This window comes from Streptopelia decaocto (genome assembly GCF_964273445.1).
Source record: "Streptopelia decaocto genome assembly, chromosome: 2".
In the NCBI taxonomy this organism is placed as follows: Eukaryota; Metazoa; Chordata; class Aves; order Columbiformes; family Columbidae; genus Streptopelia; species Streptopelia decaocto.
In genome coordinates this window covers 153904586-153927222 of record NC_138655.1, presented here as the reverse complement: position 1 = coordinate 153927222, position 22637 = coordinate 153904586, and the positions used below count along the sequence as shown (strand labels likewise).

Below are 22637 nucleotides of genomic sequence, written 5' to 3'. Positions count from 1 at the left end.
ATTCCATCTCATTGAATGATGCCAACACACAATTTATGGCACTTTCTGCTGCAATACCACTGTCTGCAAGACTGTTGCAAAGAAACACCTGTAGGACTACAGACAAAAGGTTAACTCTGTTACTTGTAATTTTCTGAGTGAATCCAAGGAAGTTCCAATATGGCCCACACAATGGGTAAAGCTCGGATTAGTCTCATGGTAGAGCAGGTACATGGGGGTTTGTTGCATCAAAGGCATCTTTATACAAAGTCCAACTACCCATGCAAATAATGTCTTAGTCAGAGCATTTAAATGATCTCTATCTATTCCGCCGGTAAGATTTGTCACCAACAAAGACGTGACATCTCTTAGATTAGCTTCTTCCTATAATGGGACACAGGCAAATTAATAGTGTTCTTTAACATACATCTCGTCCAGTACTTATGTGGCTGAGACCACTGCAAATTATTCTTTTAAAATTATCCCTGCTTTGCTTTTCACCATTTATGTCACTATATATTTGCAATTTCCTCATGCTGAGGAGTGAAAACAGCCTTGTCAGCTTCACTGGTAGCCTCCACTCCTGTAAGAGATGACAATTGCAAATATTGCAAGGAAAAGTTTTTAAATTTAAAATGTCAAATACTTTTTCACTAACACTTAGAAAACGTGTATATAATATCTCCACTCACAAACATTTATCTATAATTATATGAAGACACCGTTGCTGTACGTGGTATTTGTAAACAAGTGTACATGTGGGTATAAAGCACCCACCACTGAATACTCATCTCAAGGCACATGACGCTAATAAAAATATATGAAAACTGTAAATATACCACCATTTAAAGGAGTGAGAAGGCCTAACTATATATGAAGTAACATGGTTACCAAACATAACTCTAGGCTATTTCTGTGTCATAAAAATATCATCAAGATCTAGGGCTTGATTCTGACAGGGCCCCCACCTGGGTATAATTTCAGTGCTCAGGTTTTTCTGCTGTAGCTTTTTTCTGTTGTTATCTCAGTAGACATCTTCACTTTGGTAAGATGGATATTGAACTACCATCCTGCTACACACTCCAGGAATACGAACACAGCAAGCAGCTCGGCATCGGCTCACACATGAACAGCCTTAGCTCCCATAAAATATTCATTCATTTAAAAAATATTTGCACCCTGCTGTCAAACTTAGACAAATTCATACTGAGCTTCAGAAAATAGCTGTTTTAATGGTAAATGATGTTCCAGAAACCTCTTTCAGGCTAAACACTCTCGTCAAAATTATTTTAATAAGAAAGATTAACAATTTCGACATTAGCTGCTAATCCCCTTTCATTTGAAACTGTGCTGATAAAATTCTTTGCTTGTCATTCAAATAGTAAGTAATAATTATAGATTTAGGGCCTCCATCTCTTGCTTCATTAATAGTAAATTGCATGGAAGTCTGAAGCATAAAGTCAGCTTTGATACATCTCAAAATGCAATTTCCATAGCTTTCCTTAGCTATGTACAATTAATTACAGAGTTAATAAGGGGAATATGTTAATGAAAGGGAAATTATTCACTCAGACCACCTGGTCTTATCAAATTTCTTTAATACGTTTGCCTCTTTCTGTGAATTTGGATGACAGCAAGAACACAAATCATGGTGCGCATTGCTATTGCGTTTGTATTTTTATTTGCAACCAGCTAAAGTCCAAAATACAAAAAGAACGTAAGAACTAGCAAGTACTAAATAACTGACTGTATTTGTTTTCTCAAGTTCAGTACCTTTTCAATTAAAAAAAAATGCTTAAACAACTTTATAATTACCAGGCTCTCTTCAATGCTCAAGGTATAAATACAATGTATCCAGTGAGACATTGTCATTTTTTATTTATTTTCTTTAAAGAAATGTGTGCACATATTTAATAAAAGAAGCACAGAAACATGCTTCAATTCCCTACACTCTGACAGCTACTAGAGCTTAGCTGCTATGTGCAGTAGGGTTATTGAATGTTCATGGGAATGTTCTAGATAGTACAAACAGCCCAGTCAGGAGGAGGCAGACCTTCACATAAGTCACGTTAAAAATAAAGCAGTTGTGATACACAGTCAACGAAATATCTTTTTAAAGACATGTCAAACCCAGAAACCGTCTTCAAAAGGCATTCATGGATTTACTACTAACCAGGCAGAGGACAGAAACATTTTAGGACCTGGACACCAGTCCTCATAGTCATTTCAAAAAGAAAAGAGCAGGGAATAACTTCCAGAGCAGTAATGGGCCATGCTTGAAGGAGGTGATGCTGTGCATGGTTTGTCACTCTGCCCTTCTATTCTTAGCTCAATGCAATGGTACGGCAAGCAGCCAGAAACGAGAGGTAAATGATAATATTCCCCAGCTATGACAGGGTTTTCCTGGTCAGCTGGGCAACCTAAACCAGCATTAGCACACAAGTTTAGGACAAGAGGATGAGGGAGACACAATAGCGTTGGAATAAGCTACCAACTACAAAAAATTAGAAGATATCACTCTAGTCTGCAACAAAACCAGAGTTATATAAAAGAGAGAAAATCATAGCAAAAGTATGTATTTTATAAAGGCATGTTGGGGCAGGGTTGGAATATTCAAGGGTAACAGACTTTCACATCATCTGGTTTTGACCAAAGAGTAACTTAGTCCTCCTTTACGGAACAGCAAATACTATGCCATCCACAAGTGAGCTTGACAGATTATTTTAATGTTTATCTCCTTATTTAAAAATGTTTTCACAGCTGCGTCGTGGGTGCATATGCAAGATTTGATCATCACAAGAGCATTTTGCCTGTGTCCTACACATTAACTTTTCCAAATAACACCCAAATTCTGACACTTTACTCCCAAAACACTGTCAAGTTAAGGCCTGATCCCAGAAACAGCTGCAGAAAGCAAAGTATACATTTTTTTATCTTGCCCGGAAGATGAGAATAAACAGACTTTGTTGAATCAATGGAGTGATTAAGCTGCCTTCATTGCCAACAGCATCTTAACCAGAGCACTTGCAGTAACTTCTGCTGGCATAGCCCATGTGAAGAGAATGAGGCCTCCAAATACCACTGGAGTTCTGGGTATCTTAAACTGCAACCAGTATAACTAAAAAAACACTCTTTGTAAGTACCATGGAGCGAGTCCCAGTTTCATCCTGAACTGTTACGTGTTTTCACAAGCTCTGCAGGTGTAGTCCCATTTACAATGTCATTTGATCTTAACGGTGCACCTCGTCTCGCAACCTGTGTGAGCCACTTCTTTACCCCACAGTGAGTCAAAACTCATCTTCTTCTCACATCTGAACTCTGCTGCCAGCTCAGAAATCCTCTATAACATGTATTATCACCTGGGGCCTCCTGCCTGAGAAGTCTTCCTGAACCACTCTCCTTCTAGTATCCTTCTCCTTCTAAATAGGCTTTTCCACCAGTTTGATCCAAAATACGCTTGACTGCTACATCTGCTGCAATGAGTTATCAACAGCTCAATGCATGATGTGAGCGTGCACAAGAGTACAAACACAGCAAAGAGCACTTCATTACTGAGGATCTATTTGGAGCCAAAAGACAAGACCAGCAACCTCCTGGACGAGTGTTTATCTCTGTTTTCTGCCACTAATGAGACTCTCAGAAGCAGCTGAGGAGCCACTAAAATCCCTTGTCTTCAATCTGAAGTATCAAAAACAAGATCTTTTTGGCTAAATGACCTCCTAGCATCTTTTGCTACTTGCTACAACTGGCATTCTTCTTGCCTTGATATTACCTGCATATTCTCTAGAAATGGAAAAAAACTGAGAGAAACAGAAAAAAAAAGTTCAGATAGCCAGCTCATTTTTTGCAGCCATGGCAATGATCATTTTTTTTTATTTTCTGCACATAGTTGCACAAGCTAGTTTTGTGTCATATATTTCTCCCAATGTAACGCTTCTAAAATTAGTACTCTAGAATATTAATATAAATGTGTGTTTTCATCTTTCTACTAAAAGCCTTAAGGAATAATATAAGATGGCCAAAAGTGTTCAACCAAAGCAGCTTAAACAAAGCTGGAATAAACACCTCACAGTCAAACGACAGACCAAGAAGCCACAGAAATTTGGCGAGTTATTTCTATGAATACATTTGGGGAAAACAACTGAATTTAGGGAAAAAAATATTTTGAAATTAATTTCATACCGTGTTCAAAGTTTAATACCGTGTTCTTGATTTAATACTGGTTCTGTAATTGTTATTTCCTAAGGCCCATTCAACAAGATTAATATAGAAATATAGAAAAAGAGAGGCAACTGAACATGAAACAAATAAAAATGGAAGAATCAAAGGGTAACCTGTTCACGAATATATTTTCTGAGTTTTATTGATGAAATCTATGTAGTACATACATCCATTTATTAGATTTATGGCTCTATTAGTAGAGCTGTTTACATATGCAAGGAGTTTTTTTGCACTTTTCTTTGCAGTTTTTCCTTTGTTCCTATGTCTCAAGTCCTGGCTTTAAAGAAACAGAGGCAAATGTTTCAGAATAACTTAAACATTTAAGGAGGAAAAAACCCCTAAAATGAAGGGATAAATGCCGTTTCATCAGCAGATCTTTCAGGAGGCACCCAGCTCTACTTGTCCCTAAAAGCGTGACAACTCAAGGAGAGAGGGGTGAAGATCTTCCCACCCACAGTTTTTATGTCTTTTTGGGATACTGGCTATCTTGTCACTGAGTAATGCCATACGCAACAGCTTTTTCTCTTGTGACTCCTCTCGCCTGACTGTTTGTGATGAAATGGCCTTTAGGGCCAAAGCCTTCTTGGGACTCAAATTTCATTAGACTCCTACAACTATTTATACTGGCACAGCTAAAAGATTAATTGGTATTTAGATCCACTTAGCACACGTGTTAGAAGTTTATGCTTTTAGCTAAGCTTCGCCACTGACTTGTTTCCCTTCCCATGTGAGGGAGAATTTTCACTTCGTTTTCCCAGTTGTAAGCTTTTTTAAAATCAGACTATTTGAATTCTTGAAATTCAGTAAAGAGAAATTAAGGGTGGTAGAAGGAAATGGTGGAAAAAGAATAAAATTTTAAATCCCACTAAATAATAGAACACACCATAACTGTGACAAAGACCTTGTTCACCGTCCCTGCACTCCTCACCTTTGTCCCCGCTGGCATTAATCACCTCTGTGGCGTGTGTCCCCGGGCAGTGCGCTGTACTCGCATACTGTGCATCATGCTCCTTTGCTCAGGAAATATTTTGTGTATACATGGATGAAGCTCGAGGTGGAAAGTACGTCTGCATCTAGCACAGTGCTATCGGTCCTCACATGCTGGAGTTTCTCTCTTTATTTAGAGAAGTGTGTTTAGATGCCTTTTGCTCATGTATTTATTGTAGCTTTAAGAATAAAATCAAGGAGTTTCAGCAAAATGTGGTGGAGGATTTAACAAATATTTTTTTTCTTGTTGGAATGTGTCTTCTATCACTCAGTTACACTCTTCCATATTCAATTAAAGGAAAATCTATAGAAGCTATCCCACAGAGTTCATTTCAAACAGAGGTTCTTTTAAAAAAATGAGAGTAAGGGGAAATTACTTATGAACCATCAAGAAGTTTCTATGCAGAGACGACAGGATACCAATGTTATAAAAAAACCCCAGTTTCGACCTTGGAAACTATTCATTCCTTGTCACCCTTCTCAGTCCCACAGCAATCCTGCCATTGATTCAGCACCAAAACTAAAGCAGATGCAAAATTCAACATCTTGGGTTTGACTGGTTTCCCAGCAGCAGATCTCTGTCCCATGTCCTCCAGTTCAGGTTGTGTCACAGCCTGTCCCAGAATTGCTTTTGACACAAAGTTCTCATTTGAGGCCATGCTTTCCTTCTCTATGGGGCAAACACTTCTGGTTTTGCAGGCATATTGCCAAAGAGAAGGGGATCAAGTGGACTTACATCTCCTACATGTGAGGCCCTAGATTTTGGTCTCTAGATCATTTGCTCCCACTGCCTTGTTCAGCCCAGTTATCAAAGTTTCTTCTCCTTCTGAAACGTACAGTATGCACAAACTGTCACAGACTATTATTATTTGCAATACATACAGCAGTTTCATACCCTCAGGAAGAAGACTCCTCAGATTTCCAGCTTAAACAAGTACTGAGGAGGACCTTTTCTAAATTCACACTTTCTGAAATTCTAATTTGGAGCTTGATGCTCCAAATTTTGCACGTCTGTCTTTACAAGGAAAAAAAACCCCAAAACACAGAAAATCACTTCTGCTTCTGCAAATTCCCTCTCATATACAGCATTCAGATAACCTCAAAATGTTATCATCAAAAGCATACACTTCCTTCTTTGCAGTACTGTTTTAATTTAAAAATTCATAAAAGATTATAATTATTTTAGCCAAACAAGCGTGGTAATATACGAAGCGGATGTGGGATCCCATCTACCTGACTTAGGTGCTGAACGTGTGCTTCAGCACAAACACAAGAGACTGCGGCTGAGCTGCAGCAGTCAATGGGATGGTGCAGGCACAAGAGGGGGCCTCCCAAGAGAAATCCACTCTCTGCTTAATTCCCTGGAGACCTTCATAGCCACTTACTCACTTTACCAACTAGAGGGGGAATTTATGGACTCGAGTCAACAACACCACTTCATTAAGTGCCTAAAATGTAGATATAAGTTAGGAGCCCAAATTAGGGAGGTTGAATTGCTCCTCGACACCTTCAAGACCACCCTTCATTTTCTTGCTGGACTGCAAAGTGAAGCATTGCACTTTATTAGGACTTCTCTTGGCACTTGAAATATAGATGTACACATGTGAATAAAGTGGATGGAAATCTCATTCTAAGTTCCTATTCTTCCCTTGCTGTGACCTTCTGAAATACAAGTGTGTTTTTTTTGGCAAAACCAACAGTGACCGAAATCAGGGCACTTCTGTGTTATTGCTCATGCTGGAACCAGCCAGTCAGTGCCACAAAAACAACTGCATAAAACATGCTCCTCTAATTACACTTTCCAGAGTGCTTGGATCTTTCAGAATGACAGAATCAAAAAGTGCCATATGGGCCATCCTCCTGCTAGAAACGTGAGGAAGAAGAACAGGAAAAAAAGGCTCTGAATGTTGTTAGCACTGTCCTTCTGGGCCTCCCTGCTTCCTCCTGCCAACAGTATAAACCACCTCATGCTACTGTCAGCAGCACGGAGACTTTGCCTTCGCTGTATAGGAAAAGTGGCAGAAATGCAGGATTCTTCTCTTCAAAACAGTGGTTTCAATCTAACTGAGGAGACTGCCCCACAGCCACATGGGTGTGGAAGATTCCCGGAGTTCTCTAGACCTCAAGTACTATAAACAATGGGCTAACCACAAGCAGCAAGTCCTCACAGAAAACGGTACCTGTGACCAACCACAAACTCCAGAAAAAGCAAAGTTGAGGTGGCATAGACATCACTTCAGGTACAACCTGCGAGCATTTTCCAGCAAATTAAACAGCTTTACAGAAAGGTTTCTGACTAATGCTACCTCTGAGCAAGATTACCTGGAGTCACTCAGCAGTGGCAGAAACAGTTCTTGTAAGCTGTTTTCATTAAAGATTTATTCTGTTTATAAATAAAAATAAAATATTTCCTCTTGCCACTTTATACAGTAATCCATTATTTTATTTTCTCTGGGGAGGTCCTGGCACCTACAAACAAAGACTGAGAAGCCCAAGCTCAGCTAACTGCTACTTTGCTGCACACTGCGGAGCTGAAAAACACATTTACAAAGCTGTAAGTGCATTTACCCTGCAAAGCAGATGGTATTTGCCATTCCTACTAGGCCCCTTGCTAATATTTCTCGTTGCTTTTTTAGGCACTGAGATATTTTTTCACCGAAAAATATCTAAAAAATTTAGAAGATAAGAGGATTGTGGCAGCATGAAATGGGAAGAACTAGAGAACTTTCTTGTATTGAATGGTATAAAAGTTGTGAACTGGCCCCTCGCTCTCTTTGACTTGTAGCTGGGGGGCAAGGGGAGGAAAAGTGCCCCTCTGGCGAGCCTCTTCTATTGCTGAAGTCCAACAAGCCACAGCATCTCCAGAGGGAGAAAAATACAGGTAAATAAGGTATTACAGATACGTGCATTTAATTTTGAGCAAAACATAAATTGGGTCAGCTCTCCGGTTTCAGTGTGACCCACAAAACACAAGCATTTCTGACCAAGTCCAATCTTTTGCTTCAGTTCTGTAGCTGAGCGATGCTGATCTTCCCATGTAAACCTTACCCAGCTTCACCTTTGGCAAATCCTGAATTTACGATTTAACTACTTCCCTTAAGTAAACATCCCCACTGCCAGCCTGATCTTCCTATTAGGCTTGCCCTGATATCCAAGCTAAATGCATCCTTTTGATTCTAACCCATATTTTCTTCCTAATTTTATCATTTGCGCCCATTAAGAACAATTTTTCCCCATCCTGTATTTCAAAGCACGTATGCAGACCCCCCTGCATCACTGATTTTTGTTTGTTCAGGTTAGACTAAACAAATTTACTATTTTTATTCTCTCTGTGTGGTTTGTACTCTGAAGACACTGCAGCATTTCTTTTACCCTTCTTTGAACCCTCACCAGCTAAGATAGAACATATGCTGTTAGATAGCTAACATATGTATGAGTTCATTCAGGGTTAAACAGGATTGACTGAATTATGGACACTGAACACTGCAACAGTGATCTTGACCAATGTGACCATTTTTTAAAGTTTATTCATCACCATATGAAGACAATTCTTTCTTGCAATTTTGCAGAACTTCCCAGAGCCAGAATAAGTGGTTCCCATGCACAACTTGCTCTCCTTTAAGCTTGATTTAGTGATTTTTTATTTTTCTCAATAATGTAATTGAAAAAAAAAATTTGCTCAGTTTAAAGTAGTTGAAACTGTTTGCAAATACTAAATATGTATTTCCAACTATATAAGAAATTTTGCTCTTACTTCCATACAAATCTATTGCCTTAGAAACTCGCATCAGGATTTTGTACTTATTTTAAAGTTATGCAATTAAGTTGTTCTTTTTTTCCGTAAGCATTTCCGTTAACTATGAAAGGATATCAAGTGAATTTTAATTCTGATTTTATCTCATGAGAGCAACCCTTCCAAACTGCATTTGTATACCAGATTTTAACATAATGCTTAATTAACTCCTTTTTGGGGGGGAATAAGCAGAGGCAGAAGAAGAAATATTTACTCAGGATGTCATAGTCAGATGAAGCATCTCGTTTACAAACCTGCCCTGCTTTTGCTCAGTTTTATAGCTGACCTGATCAAGGCTGAAGGAGGTCAGTAACTTGGCTGAGGTCAAATTAGCTTGTTGGGTTTTGCCTGCCTTCACTCCATTCTCCATCAGGTGAGGTGGCTTATAAGAACTTGAAAAATATCTTGGAAAACAGCACTTTCAAATATTATTTCAGGAAAAAAAAAAAAGAGAGAAAGAAGTTGAAAAATTATGACCCCAAAGTATGGCATAGTGAAGAGAAGTTTTCTTCTGAGAAAGCCCACTGAGGAGTGGGGTTGACATAAATCAACAGGGAAGTTGCCAAAAGCACAGCAAGGCTACCAATTGGAAAGGGTGTTTACTTTAGATCAACCACACTAATAAATAGTGGAAATCAAACATGGAAAAATAACACCTGACTCATCACCTTCACCATCACCTAACTTCTTCTCAGCTAATTTCAATGCACTCTACAAAGACAGCAAATTTCTAAAGAAGGAGGAAAATAAGGCACAAAAAGTGGGGGAATACTCCAAAGTCCTCCCAGCAGGACACTAAGAGAGAGACACAGAAACCAGCTGCAGGCAGTACCAACCCCTCAACTCTCTCTGTCTTGGGCTGCTAAAGCCATTTCATACATAGATCTTCACGTGTCCACATTCTACACCGATACTGGTCACAAGTTGTGTTTGGAAGTAACCTGAGTTTTCCAATGCAGACTTCATTAATATAATATATTTGGATCATTTCAAAGATAAAAGAGATCCAGTTTAGAAGAAATCCAGCCAAGGACAACAAAATTCAGATCCCTTTTCTAAGGGTAATGGAAAAGAAATTGCTCTATATCACTAATATTCTCTTGCCTTCTCAGTTCAGATACCTCTGCACACTAAAGATACAAGAGAAAAAACAGCAAGCTGACCAGAAATTTAACAGTTTTCTTCAGTTGTCCAAACTGAGGTAAACATAAGTCCTGTGTTGTCCTTTTGTTCTATTAATTTATCTTTTTTAAAGCAAGCATGCAAACAATTTGTATGTCCAAGATAAAAGAATGATCCCCGGACAGAGAAAAAAACCCAAAAAAACACTACAATGAAAAATACATGGAAATTAAAATCCCTTTAGTTTTAATTATACAAAAGTAAGATAACCAGTGAAGCTCAGGAATATTTATTTTACCTGTGAAAAGGCAGCTTCCCATTCTTTAAAAGTTATCTCTTCCGAAAAGCTGAGCAGGTACCTTAAATTCTGACGACATTTCTCGTGCCGTGAAGACAAAAAGGCCTTACCAAGATCATGTGTCCGGTGGAGATGTCCATGTTGGACTGGACCGGCTCCTCGCACCAGGACGACGTGCTGCTCCGGGCCGAGGGGCTGGGAATGGGCCCATCGCTAAATTGCGAAGATACACTATTTATTCGAGAAGCGTGCAGGGGCTCCGGGCGATCAGAAGTTTTCACTGCCATGCGCTGGCGGCATAGCTCCTAGAGAGAGAAAGAGGAAGAAACAACCTACGGTTAAGAGTAATTACAGCATACAGTCTACTAAAGACATATGATTTACAATATGTTCCCAGGGCTGGAAGTGTTTTCCCCCTCACCGTAGTGATTTTTGGGAGGCTGTCTGTTCTGTTAGGCACATCTACAAAGAGATACTCAATGAAATTACTACACGATGACTACCCTAACCTTTCAAAAGCATAATTATGACTGCACGCACATCTCCTTTTAGATAACCAAAAATAATATTTTGGAGCTTGACTTCTCTATCAGATATCCTTTTTTCCCCTAATATCGCCCCACATTCTGCGAAGCCACTTTTGAGCTGCGCAACCTCCTGAAGTTAATGGGGTTGCACAGGAGTAATTGAGAGCGCTACTTGGCCCTGGATATGCAAACTCAGCAAGCTCAAGGCAACTGAATTGATGTGCTCTCCAATATAAATCCTACTTGATAGATGCCTCATTTCTCTTCATTAAAATAGCAAACTCTCAACACTTCCTCCCTGATGTGGGGCAGAGAGGATGAAGAATGACATTAACGAAGAATAAAAGCAGAAATCTGTCATTGTATTGTTTAAGCAGCTTTGGCGAAGAAAGAGAATTCAAGCTATCACAGATGCTAATGCAAGCCATGTTAAAACACCGAAATAGATTGCACTGGGAATACATATTTCAAGTTGCTTCCGTGCATGGAATTAATACAAAAATATACAATTCTGGTTAGGTAACAGAAAATCCTGCTGGTAAAACTAACTCCTTACAGTAAAAAATTCTGACTCTAATGGGATAAACAGACCCAGAGTTACACCGTCATTGTTATAATGCTTTTAGAATCACTTAGGTGTGGTGAAATCCCAGTCATATTAAAAAAATATCATTTTTTAACATATGTCTATTGTCCATGAGAGACACTTGGCTGCCTGTGGTGCACAGCAAGTCCGGCTAGTCCATAGTATCTGGCCATATTGCACAGGCGGTGTGGTTACACATTTGTCTCAGATTACTCATTCTGCACAGACGAGTTCTTAGAGCACAGTCTCTTGCTGCAGGCTAACACAATAATACAGTCTGAAGAATTCATACTGTTGAAATGCCACGGCTTCCCTTTTCTTATTCATTGATAACAGAGTTGCAGCCCAAGTGTCATCAGCAGGATGATCTGAAAACCTCCATATATCAAGTGCAATAAAATCTTGTTTTCAGGCAGAAGCTAGAAACATAACTTTAAGACTATGGGGTTTTTTTTTTGTTTTAAACCTTGCAAACTTTAGGACACTGAAGAGGTATCCTAGCCCATGCAGTAGCAACCATTCAAAGAAACCCGCTGAAACCATTACATTGAGTCTCCTCTTGCCACCACAAGACAAATATTAAAGACCCTTCCCAACATTTTCTTCTCCCAAATCTTTTGTTTAACTTGCCAATAGAGATGCTTACGTAGAATTTTACTATTTTTACACTGTATAATACATTATATAGATATATATATATATGGATATATATGCATGTACAAATTAAGATATACCGATAAAAAATTTGTATCATAAACAGGATATATTTTGTTGTCTGTTACAGTTACCAGAAGTTTGGGAAGCACAGATTACTCCTTGTATGTGGTGTCAATTGTTGGAATAACTGTGCAGCCTGTCCTATATGAAACTGCTACTGACTCCATCACTGCATTTTGTATATTTATTCATTTTGTCCATGTTATGTAAGAACGTTTTTAAATTTTTACAAGTAGGGTATTTCCCCGACTTGATTAGAAAGTTTGCTGTCACGTTCTACCTTCATTACTTCCTACTGACCTGAACAGGAAAAATATTAGGAAAAAAATATAATTTCAGAACTACTTTGAAATGGAGTCACATGTATTAGTGATAAATCGGTCAGTTAACTATCAGTATTAAAACTGAGACTTTTTAATAAAGGAAAAACGCTATTGTAATTCTTTCTTTTTTTTAAATATAGGGTCAGATTAAAAAAAAACACCTCTCCTTTTCTCTGAAGGATCACACACATCATAAAAAACAGATAGTAATAGTCCAGAAGGGCTATTACTAACCTTGGAATGACCTTGCAGCAGTGTAATTTCAAATCCCTGCTTTTAGCAGATTTTGGGAATAGTGTAACAGTGCAGAAACTTTTTAGACAGAAAAATAAATCTACAAAAACCAAGAAGCTATTCAGATGTTTAATATCAGCCGTTCTTGGAGGGAATGGCTTATTGGACTAGGCAAAAGTATAATAAGTAAAGGTGTAAAAACACGTAGTTCTCACATAACTGCTAAAAGGATGTGTCTTCTGGCTTTGTATTTATGCCATGTGGCGTAAATACAAATGTATTATATTCTAATAGACATCCTGCCACTTGACTCACCCCAACTCTGTGCTAACAATAGCATTTGTACTCAAACAGGATCTTTGTTTCTAACTTGATCTGTTCCTGCTGCTCATATCCTGCCTCGAGTCAGAATCCTCTGCTTTTACAAGTGGTTGCTGTGGAAAGGACTACAGACTTCTGCTAACAAGAAAGAATCAGGATCAAATGAACTTTAAGAAATTAAGATACCATTTTTTACGCAAATGATAATGACGAAAGAAGCGATATTATAGCCAACAGGTTCTAGAAGAGATTAACCTCCAACTAAAAAGAATGTTTTGGATATAAGGCTTTAATATGTTACTAAGGAATGTTGTTTTAAAACTAAGTTAAACATGTTCATCGCCCTCATGCAAGAAGGTACCGTTGAGAAAAACAACAAATATAAATAAGTTTAAAAAAAAAAAAGTAACCTGATCTCAAACATTAGCATGTTTCTTTCCACACATATGCAGAACGAAAACAATTATTCCCAGAACTGCTGTAACTGTCAGATACCTTAAACAAAGCAACCACGTCACTGCACACCACAATAAAACATATTTAATGTAAACAGGAAGGTCAAATCATAGTTGCAGCAAAAACAACACTGGATTTCTTGATTGGTGTTCTAAATCTCTAAGACAATGGGTTTTCCCTTGCCTGTAAACAGAAGTTTTTTGTTTGAATTTATTTCCAGATTGGTCTAACTGCCCTTGACTGCTCTTCCTTCCCCCACTCCCAGCCAGTCCAGCCCAGGCTGAGGAACCTGCCCCATCGCCACGTGCACGTCAGCAGCCTCAGGACACCTACAGCTTCTGCTTCTTCAGAGCTGCTTCCCTGTTAGCCCGACCATTTCACCTCCAGGTTGGGTTTTAGCCTAGCACTGCAGGGATAGAATCATGGAATGATTTTGGCTGGAAGAGACTCTTAAGATCATGGAGTCCAACCATAACCTAACTCTGGCACTAAACTATGTTCCTAAGAACCTCATCTACATGTCTTTTAAACCCTTCTAGGGATGGTGACTCCATCACTTCTCTGGGCAGCCTGTTCCAACACCTGACAACCTGCTCCATGGAGAAATTGTTCCTAATATCCAATCTAAACCTACCCTGGCGCAACTTGAGGCCATTTCCTTTTGTCCCATCACTTGTTACTTTGAGAAGAGACCAACGCCCTCCCTCCATGCTACAACCTCCTTTCAGGCAGTTGTAGACAGCGATAAGGTCTCCCCTCAGCCTCCTTTTCTCCAGGCTGAACAGCCCCAGCTCCCTCAGCTGCTCCTCATCACACTTGTGCTGCAGACCCCTCACCAGCTTCATACCCTTCTCTGAACACTCCAGCACCTCAATGTGTTAACGCCATCATGTATAAAAGCTTTGATGCATGGGTTATTTCGGGGAGCCAAATGGGACATACGGACTAGGGGGGTACAGCTCAGAGCAGGGAAATGTCTTAAATGTTTGATTTGGGTTTGCTTCACCATTGAGATAGGCAGCTTTATCCCATACCTGTAAAAGGCATCAGGAATAGCAGGATCTCAAAGCGTGGCGTGTTTTACACTGGGTGCTCTCAGGGAAACACCATCCCTGGGCACTTTCAGAGGTGGCATCACTTCAGAAGCACACAAAGCCCTAGATGGTTAAGAGCCTCATTAATAGGATAATCTGTCACCTGTACACTTCTCTGCACACTCAGGTATGCTCTTCCCCACCCTCCAAAATCTTTACTCTCATAAACATTTAGCAAATCAGACATCTACCAAACCACAATTAGAATTTAAACTTGACTAAAATGTCAAAGCTGCAAACTGTGAGAATGACACAAGCTGTATTTCTGTATCGTCTCAGCACGTACACCATTAAAAATATTTTCTAAGAATGAATTCAATTTACTGCTGCACTTCTATATTTAGCCAAGTGGCTGAAGCTATTTCTGCCACACTGCGACTCAGTAATGTCTAGCCGTTGTTTGTGTATAGTTTGAGTGCCATTCTTCATTTAAAAACATCATTTACACCTAAAAAAGCAATCATAATGCATACAGTGAAATATGAAGAAATGATCCTCCTGACCCTTCAGGCTATGATCTAATGGATGGGTTGGACATAAACATTTATTTAAAAGGTAATTTGAAGTTTATGACATTATTTCCCATCACATGGGAATTGCTATCATACTGAGGCACTTACTCTGTTTTTTATTTCCCAACATTTATTATCAAACTTACGTGGTGGTCACATGCAGTATATAATGGAAAAGTAATATTGCTGTGTGACAAAAACTGCCATAACCAAGATAAATATCCTGTAAATAATGTCCAGTTAAATGAGTTCAAAGTACAGCACAATGATCATGTGTAGAGAGCTTTTTATTTGAGACATAATTGATAACCTTAAACAAACCATAAATAGTATTCTCAGAAAACCCCTGGACCTCCTCCAATGAGGTTTAAAAGTGTTCCTAATACTTGGTTGTCCTCAAAGAGACAGGGAGAAGCATGAAGACACAATTATTTCCTCAGGTACAGCAAATGAATTTTCATATCCACACTTGAGAATGAGCCACATTGTGGCATAAATGTAGCTTATCTGCCCTTAAAGAAGGGCATTAATAGACTTGTTGCACTTAATGGACACCACCACGTGGATGGAGAGCCACCATTACTACACTGCTTTGTTAGATGGGTCTCTGAGCTTGCAGAGGTGAGTAAAAAACTCTCCTCTCAACCAAGGAGACATTGAGACTGCTCAGAAAGGCACCGCACAGATACCTGTCCAAGTCTGGTTGAGAGATGCAACCTGCTTCCCACCATAAGCATTAGGCCACCTCTCCTGGACATCCACAGACAGTAACAGCAGCGGCATTTTCTGCCACTTGGCTTCATGACGTACGTAGCCATCGGCATCACAGAAGGGAAAGACAGCAGATTATAATTTGGAGAAATTTTAATCTTTCATCAATCTTGCATTAAGTATCTGGAAAATCCATTAAGAACACACAGTTTACTAAAATGCTTGGTTTTGGAGAGAAACCTATGTGTACAACCTTGCAAGGAATAAAAGTATAGGTAAGCATGGAACTCAAATGAGCTGGAACTGAAGCCTGAATAGGCAACACTGAAGCTTTTTTATCTTGTTTTATGGTGGCACGTTAGAGGCAAGGGACCTGACCTGGGCATCTCAGTTAAGAGATGGCCAACAGGCACCTCGGCCTTCCACTCATTACTCTTAAAGATGAGCCGCTCCACCTCAAAGCTGCCTCCAGTGAGGATGTTGCTGTTTATTAAAATATACCTACTTCATGCAGCTTCATGACACAATATCTTCAGGTACTCTGAGTCCAGCCACTCACCACCGCATGTGAATCGTTCTCATCTAGCTAGGTACCAGTTGTATTCTAAATGAAATTGTTCAGTCCCAAGTAAATGAAAATAGATTCATATCTAATCAATGGACTAGAGTTGGACCAAGGGTTGGACTCGATGATCTCTGAGGTCTTTTCCAACCCAGTCGATTCTGTGATTCTGTGATCTACAACGCTGCTAGTCTTCCCCAGCCACATTCCCTTCAAATCTGCCTAATGCTATAGGAATCTGGGATCCGAAGGAAATTCCAACTTTCCGATTTATTTAGAAAAAGAAATATAATTTCTTTACTATCTATTACTGAAAATAATCTATTTTCGTAATTGATCCCCAAATTTACATAATTCTAAAAACAAAGTCCAGGAAATAGGCCTGGTGTTTCCATGCTTTTCAAAATCTTTTGCTTAACAAATTCAAATGCAAATCACTTGAGCTAGTCCAGAGACAAGTGTGGCGCAATTATTTTTGGAATTAACAAAATACAAGAGAGAATAGACCATCCATAGTATAATTATTAAGAAAATGAAGAGACGTTAGATGAAGAAATTACTGTTTATTAAAAATGATAGCTGAGCGTATACCAAGCCCTTTCAACCTGACCTGCCTAATATTCTATCAGAAACAAATCTGCTTTAAACAGGCATGATCACAATAGCACTCTATTCATTTTACATGCAAAACAAAATTGTTTTGTAGAAATTTTAAATTAAAAATGCTGACCATTAAGGATTCAAGGCTAAACTTTATAACAAAATATATAATGAAAACTAAGAATACACGTAATCTTTCTTATGCTAGGTTTAGAAGAATAAGATTTTTAAAAATACTTCTCAGCTTTAATACACTTAATTAAATAGTAGCCTCACTTTTCTTTAAATTAAGAAGGCATTATTCACAGGATGGGGTGAGGTCTGCATGTACAGCATGAATGTAACCGTTCTGCTATGGATGCAGTTATAACACAGGGAGATTTAAAAAAATAATAATAAAAAAAAGTGAGCTCATTTTTTTAAAACAAATGAATCTAGGACTACAAACATCATTATTCTCTAACTAAATTTGCTTAGTGGTACTACAGGGTGAAGCTAAAGTCATTTGGCTGCCTTTGTTTTGCTGTTGCATACTTAATATGCTTGCAGGTGTTATAAATTTAACTTCAACTTATTTACTGTGTTTGTAGCTTTGGGGATAATTACAGCTTTATTACCATTTATTTTTGAGTTATTGAAACATACTTTCAAGCTTTAGTTTCATTTTAACATACTTTTTGTCCAGGAGTAAAAGAGCTGTTGACATATGTGGAATATTTGTACATATATTTTCTACCCTTGCTAGAAAAGGCAACTACTGAGATCAGTGTGCCCTCAGAAAAGGAACAAAGGGAGATACTGGAAAAATGTTTGAAAGTAATATTTTGAGAGACCTCATCTCTGCCACAGCATCAAACGTATCATTACATATCCATATTCTATACAACTTCTATTTATCTAGTCTTGTATGTGATAGATCCGGGGGAGGGAAAAGAAAGCAATATGTATTTATTTGATTGTCAATACAGTCTTAGTCTGTCCAGTTCAGTTTACTGTCTGTGCTCTCGTATTGCACCATCCTCTATTTACCTGGATATAACCCTGGGTCTCAGTGTAGGGGTTTTGCTTTGTTTGGTTTTTAAATGACCTAAAAGGCAGGGCTGCTGTTTCTCTGTGAGAACATTGCAGTCAAATGCAAGCTTGAGACTCATTTTCCTAACAAAACCTCAATTTTTATTATGGTCTGTGACATTAAAAATTTCAATTATTTTAGCATTGCTAGTGTTTGCTGGTGGTGACTCATGTAATTACAATTCCCCTTTCTTAAGGTACATAAGGAAAGCAGAGGCCATGCTGGGGGGAAAAGGCAAAGAAAACATGGCAATATTATCTTTATACGGAAAATTACTTTTCCTTTATTTGCATTTATTTGTTTTATTCCGTCTCTTTAAATTGAAGCATTTACACAGTCTTATCTTACCAAATCAAACAAACAGAAATGAAGACACTGACTACAAAATAGAGCTTAAGGAAATACTTTAATTCTCTTAGTAACCTCTTATCAATGAGGTAAATAGCCCAGAATTCTCTTAGTAACCTCTTATCAATGAGGTAAATAGCCCAGAAGCTCCTGAAGGAGGGAGATGTGTTTTACATGGAAGGAAGACATGACAGCATAACTCTAATGATACTTCCCTGAAATAACGGTGGTTGTGTTTTTTCCCTGCTATCCATGCCAGCAAAGCACAGGTTTCTTTGGGGATAATACTGCTTTTCAGAGGATCAGTGAAATTTGAAGGCCATATGTAGGTTACCATACTAGGGATTTTTTTCCTATAGAAAAATACAAAACATCACCCTAACTGGGACTGTGAGACAGTTTATATCTTTGATTTATAAAAGATGGAAGAGTTTTATGAAACAGATGCCTGACTTAACATGACTGCAAGTACACTAGACTTCACAGACAGAAGATATCCAAATAAAAGGTCCAGATGAGGCCATCGAGATGATCAGAGGACTGGAAGTCCTCTCCTATGCAGACAGGCTGAGGGCTGGGGCTGGTCAGCCTGGAGAAGAGAAGCTCTGGGGAGACCTTGTTGCAGCCTTTCAGTACTTAAAAGCAGTTGATAAGAAAGATGGGGACAGACTTCAGAAGGACTTGTTATGACAGGACAAGGGTGATGGTTTTAAACTAAAAAAGGGGAGATTCAGGCTGGACATGAGGAAGAAGCTTTTTACAATGAGGGTAAAATACTGACCCAGGTTGCCCAGAGAGGTGGTAGATGCCCCATCCCTGGAGACATCCCAGGCCAGGCTGGACAGGGCTCTGAGCAACCTGAGCTGGTGAAGATGTCCCTGCTCATGGCAGGGGTGGCACTGGGTGAGCTTTGGAGGTCCCTTCCAACCCAAACTATTCTATGATTCTATGAAGTTCATGTTTCTTTAAACTGATTTGAACTGGTACTTCCCCTGCATAATGACATCTCTAATAGGAAAGATGTGCAAACTGTAGACCTGAAGTCACCTGAGATCACCTGGTGTAAAAGCTCCGAGGTTTTTCTCAGGGTGTCCCTCACAATCTCTGAGCAGTGTCCTGCAATTCAGACAACCACAAGTCTGGAAGCAGCAGGACATGAGAGTGACCTACCTGACACAAAACAAACAAACAAACAAAAGGAATATATTTTTTGGTGGTTTCAGCCAATGCTGGTTTCTAAATTATACTCCTCACATTTCAGCATGTAGCGTTTAATACAAGTATGAAGCTGGGAGAGGAAAGGTTACTTAAGGTATAACTAGACAGAGAAAAATCATGTGTAAAACAAACTTCACCCTTTCCATATTTTGTTCATCTTAAGTAACAAAAATACATGCTCATGAGGGCACAGCTGTTTCTTAATATGAATTTGCACAGTAAATTCACCACTAGCACAGTGAGAGCCACACAGCGCAATATGGGTTACAAATAAACCGTAGTAATGATTGAATTAACCTGAAAGGCCATGCAGAACCATGTGCCAATTCATCACGTATTTTGACTTTGTCTAACCCACCCAAAGCCCGACCAGCTTCTAGCTGATGCCAGCGCTCTAAAAAATAACTGCCACAAATGTTTCCTTTGTCACTCCCAGCATTTATAGCTGCCTGGGGCCCAAAGCAGGCAAAAAATTCAGTCCCAAGCCAGCTGTAGTTTCTCAGGAAATATATACATTAAGGTTGTACAGTCCACTATTTTATTGCCCTGCAGGACTGAAAATGGGACATCACTTCTGCTAGAAACAAGAATTCCCAGCTCGCCAGGAGGACTCGGAATGCACTTCTACCTTGGAAAGACACAAACATAACCACAAGTTTATGCCTAAAAATGTTATTTTACCCCATTGCAAATATTATTATTGCTTTTCCTTAGGTCTGTGTAATTGCATTTGTGGTAACAGAGATATTAAAGACAGTCAGAGAAATACAAAAAGAAGTCCTAAAAACTTGTAAAAACCTCCAATACTTTTGGTTTTTTTTTTCATAGAAGGGGGTATACACGTAAGAAGTGATGCTGGTATAAGGAAATATTTATCAAGTATGGCCATCAGCGACAATTCTTTTTTCATAACATCATTTATCATGAGAGTAGAAGTTGCCAGCCATTACCCTCTCCTGACTGGAAAACTAAAGCCATTGCTTACACCCATTCCTCACTGAAAATGAAAAGAAAATCACTCTTAAACTCTGCTAGAAAGAACAAATGCAAATTTTGTGAATAAGGAAATGGTGGGAAATAAAAGGATCTACAAAGCTGCTTGTAAGTCAGAACAGGTTTTTATGAGAAAAGTTTTTTGTAATACTGAGAAACTCTCCTAAACTATGGAAAAATATAGTTTCACTGAGTTCTGCTGTGTCTCTGAGAACTGTCACGCACACACAAAAGTCGTCAGTGATTAAAAATGTTTGTTGATATTTCTACAGACTCACTTTCTTAGTGTTACAGGAGATACCGGAGAAACTGAGGGATTTCATACTCAGATCTTAGTACTGATGGTCAGAGATGGAGGGAGACTTCACATTTTGGATAAAATAGCAGCAACAGCAAAAATGCACTTTTCCCTTTTCTCTGCCCTGTCTATCCATACATCAGGACCACAGTCATGCCCTGGCGAGAGCCCCGGACCGCCCGCCATCCCTCCCCTGACCCCGGCAGCACCCACAGTGAACACCCCGCAGGAGCAGCAAGGAGTTAGTGTGTGTGTTTGCTTTTAAAGAAAAAAACTTCCTTGGCCATTAGTGAAGCTCCTGAGTTTCCCTTTGCCAACTCATGCAAGCACAGGGGTTGTTATGCCGCCTTGGACCTCTCCACCAGACACCAGTTCATCTGCAAGAAGCACCACGGGAACAGCACAAGAGAAGATGTACAAGCTTGGCACACTCCTAAAATGGTCACATCTTAATTTTAAGACCCGGGGCATGAAGTTACAGGCATCTTCTAAAACACCATCAACCTTTTTATTACCTGGAATATTTTTTTTTAACATGCTTCTTTGGTTTTTGAGATTCTTGCTAAAAACTTGTGCACCAACAACATTCTGAAGAAACAGCGTGTCACACTGCAGTTGTCTTATGCAGGTAGCTTTTCCTGTATTAGTCTTTTATTTTATGTATTTATAATAACTAAAGGTCTTTGCCATAGTGCTATGCAGAACTGACAATAAGAGTTTTACTCTTTCTTCAGTTCATCTTTTATATACTTTTTTCTTTTCTACACTGCCACTTGTTAGTGTTCTAGAAGAAATCATCTGTCTTTTCAATCTCTCTTCATATGAGTTTTCCATGCCCTTAATCATACTTGTCACCTTTTCCTCACTCAATTTTTACAGCGTTCCTTCAGAAATGGAGTGACCAGCACTCACAGAAGCCTCAAGCATTGATTTATACTTCATTAACTTCTAAAGCCCTCAAACAAGCAAACAAAATTATTAGTCAACAGTGCCTGGAGAGCCATTGGTCTGACCTAGACCTTCAAAAACAAGCTGAAATTTGGAACAGTTCGCTAGGCAACCCTTCTGTATGTTTTAACTTTACACTCAAGAGCTTTCCGGTGAGGTTAATTAGGAATTGCAGCTCTTTATTTCACTCTTGTGGGTGACATTATATGGAATTTACATGCTCACATTCCCATTTTACTGCACATATTATTTCCCCAGACTACAGAGGGAGATACTATATGACTTAATTTTACTATATAACATGAATTTACATATGTAGATTGTTCTTGCTCCCAAAACTACATTCGGCTCCATCACATCTCTCCTCCTATCTTACATGGATAGCCAGCCACTGGCACCCTTCGCTGTGATCCACTGCAGTGAAGCCTCTTCCAGTAAATCACACCATTCCACACCAAACAAGGCATTTTTCTTTCCCAGGAAGCCAGGAGAAACTCCAGTTGAGAAGTTGGAAAAAGGTAAAATCCAAGATTCTTTTCCCCATGCTGTCAGAAAAGCAGCAGCATACTGAATTTTTCCTTTTCATCTTTCCCTCGTTCTTCTATTCATAGATAGTGGGAAAGATCAGTATTTCTCTGGCATGTGAATATTCTCCCTGACACATTTTTGAAGATAAGGGGGATGTTCAGACCAGCAGTACTAGAAAACAGGCAGGGT

At 39.0% G+C, this 22637-nt stretch overlaps 1 protein-coding gene across 1 annotated transcript in view; it reads right to left on the bottom strand.

Annotated features, from left to right (window-relative positions):
- Window positions 1–22637, bottom strand: part of PTPRN2 (protein tyrosine phosphatase receptor type N2) — a gene marked incomplete at both ends in the record, with an annotated part of 645993 nt that overhangs the window by 72857 nt on the left and 550499 nt on the right. Inside the window, one exon of the mRNA XM_082045523.1 lies at window positions 10511–10705. Coding sequence (XP_081901649.1) covers window positions 10511–10705 — 195 coding nt within the window. The remainder of the gene's footprint in view (window positions 1–10510; window positions 10706–22637) is intronic.